At 31.2% G+C, this 2436-nt stretch overlaps 1 protein-coding gene across 1 annotated transcript; it reads right to left on the bottom strand.

Annotated features, from left to right (window-relative positions):
* Positions 1-1791: 1791 nt before the first annotated feature.
* On the bottom strand, positions 1792-2410 carry BABINDRAFT_183120 (glycoside hydrolase family 18 protein; the record flags this gene model as incomplete). The annotated part of the gene is made up of 1 exon (XM_019131180.1): positions 1792-2410. A coding segment is annotated over exon 1 (562 nt), but the record flags the coding sequence as incomplete, so codon positions are not given.
* Between the last annotated feature and the right edge of the window lie 26 nt (positions 2411-2436).

Genomic DNA, 2436 nt, shown 5'->3' with positions numbered 1-2436 from the left:
CCATAAGTATATATTCTTAGCATTTTTATTAGGTACTAACATTCACATATTCAGTTCCTTCTGAGTAATTAGTACAGTCTACATTAGCTGTATTTATTAGAATTGCAAATCTATTACCGATAGTTATTTTACCTCTTTTGTTATTTCCAGGAGCATTTGGGTTAAAATATTGATAATTTGTTACAGCACATTGACCGTTCATTCTCATTTTGTTATTACAGCTTTTCAAACTATCTATGGTTACACCTTCTGTAGCACTATAAAATCTGTTTAACTGGCAACCATCGATTCTATTATCTGGATTTGGAACACAAGTCACGGTAATATCAACATCGTTAATTATAATGTTTGATGAGTAAGGAGGAAATTCATCTCTTTCCCATTTTTTAGATGTAGTTATGCCATAATCAGCGTTTGCTTCTGATTTTGAACATATAGGTATTCTTCCTATTGTTGTTTTTCTATCAGTGCCTTTACCTCTAGTTAATATTAAATATTTGTTGTTACGGAAATAAGCTGTATTAGCATAATTGTTAGAAATAAATTTTAATGCGTTACAAGCAACACCTGGTGATTTTCCTCCAACGTTTACTACATATACAGGAATCCTATCACCTTTGATCCATTTGTTATCTCTAAAAACATAATCGTTAATTGTAGGAGGTTCACCATTTTTGTATTTACCATCAGCTCCGATTTCAATCATATGCATCTTTAACATATTTTTACAGTCAATATTATTTCCACACATGTTGTCTATAGAAACTGCCTTGTTTTTGTTTGTTTCAGGATTTTGGGGTTTAATATTTTGATCATCATCTTCATTATCCAGATCATAAATTTCTGATGGATCTTGAGTAGGACAAGCTGAAGTTGTTGATTCAGTAGCTGTATCTGTCCAACTAGTAGTTTTAGTTGCTGTTTTAGTTGTTACAGTTTGACCATTTTTATCATCTTTTTTGAGTTCACTAGATAATTCACTTACAACAGCTGGTTCTATTAATGCATTTGCAGCAATTATCTTTAATGATGCAGCAATTGTTAAACCTGTTCCTAATACACCTACAGCTCCTGCACTTGGTCCTAATATATCTTGAGCTGATTTCTTGTTGTCTAAATCTTTTCCTTTAACAGCTCCTCTTTTAACATTATTACTGTCAGTAAAAATTCTGTTTTTGTTTTTTGCTGCATCATCATAAGCTTTTAATGTATTTAGCATATTCATATAGTATTTTTCTCTATAGCCATCATCATTTACTAATTTTGTGAGCCAATCATGTAAATCACCTTTATCAGTAATAGAACCACCCCAATGAAACTCTCTCTTATTACCGTCAGTATCCTTTCCATTTATTAAACTTTTTAAATCTCGTACATATGATTGAGCATCTTCACTAAAGAAAACTGTTTTAATAGTAGGTGTGACTAAAACCATTAATCTTGAATAATCGTTAGATCTATCTTTTCTTCTTTGTTCATCTTCTAAAGATTCAGAGGAAGTTAAAGGACCAGCAGCTGCATTAGTTGATTTATAGTCATTCCATATTTTTGACCAAAATTTATTAAAATTATTGAAATCATCAATATAATCTTGTTGTACATTTTGTTTAACTAAATCACTATTCAGACCCATAATTTTGTTTATATGCATATAAACAGAATATGCACCAATAAAATTATAATCATCATCGAAAATACCTCTATTCATTAAATTATCATCGTTATGTAATACATCTATCATTTTTTTAGCGCTAGGTGCAGCTAAAGTTCTAAAACCAGAAGTATCACCATCGCATTGATAAACAACATTTTCAATATCTTGATCTAAATAAATGTGACAATCTGAAGGTACATCGTTTGTATAAGCAGTATGTTTAAAATAGTTTCCGACCCATAAAACTGAACCTTTCAAACCTGCATGATTAAAGTAATTTTTCAAATTATTTCTGTTTGTGGCCCAAGCTACTACGCTATTTCCATCATATTGCATGAAAGTACATTCAGAAGGTCCATCATTCCATCTATTATTTTTAGCAGAAGATGCGTCAATATCTATAATTTCAGCATCAGCTAAAACACCAGGAGTATTTGTTATACCTCTTGAGTTACCAGGGCCGGAAAATTGGCATCCCACACCATTACAAGAAGGGTTTGATAATTTAAAGGATCTACCATAGTTAGCTAATCCACCATAAGTTTTACCTATTTGAGCTCCAGCTTTATCTAACATTTTTAATGCATCTACAATTTCAGTTTTGTTTACATGGCATTTAACTTGAGGGTCTCTGTTTAAATCCCAAGAACCATGGAGGTCATATGTCATATAAACTTGATAATCAATATAATTTTGCATATCTTTTAATGGATAATTTTTTAAGTACCAGTATGAAGAAGGTATAGCAATAGATAATGTAGTACCAGCTGGTTTCTTGGTAT

The sequence above is a fragment of the Babjeviella inositovora genome (genome assembly GCF_001661335.1).
Source record: "Babjeviella inositovora NRRL Y-12698 unplaced genomic scaffold BABINscaffold_37, whole genome shotgun sequence".
Classification (NCBI taxonomy): domain Eukaryota; kingdom Fungi; phylum Ascomycota; class Pichiomycetes; order Serinales; genus Babjeviella; species Babjeviella inositovora.
The sequence above is the reverse complement of the archived record's forward strand: the minus strand, read 5'-3'. Positions and strand labels throughout refer to the sequence as shown.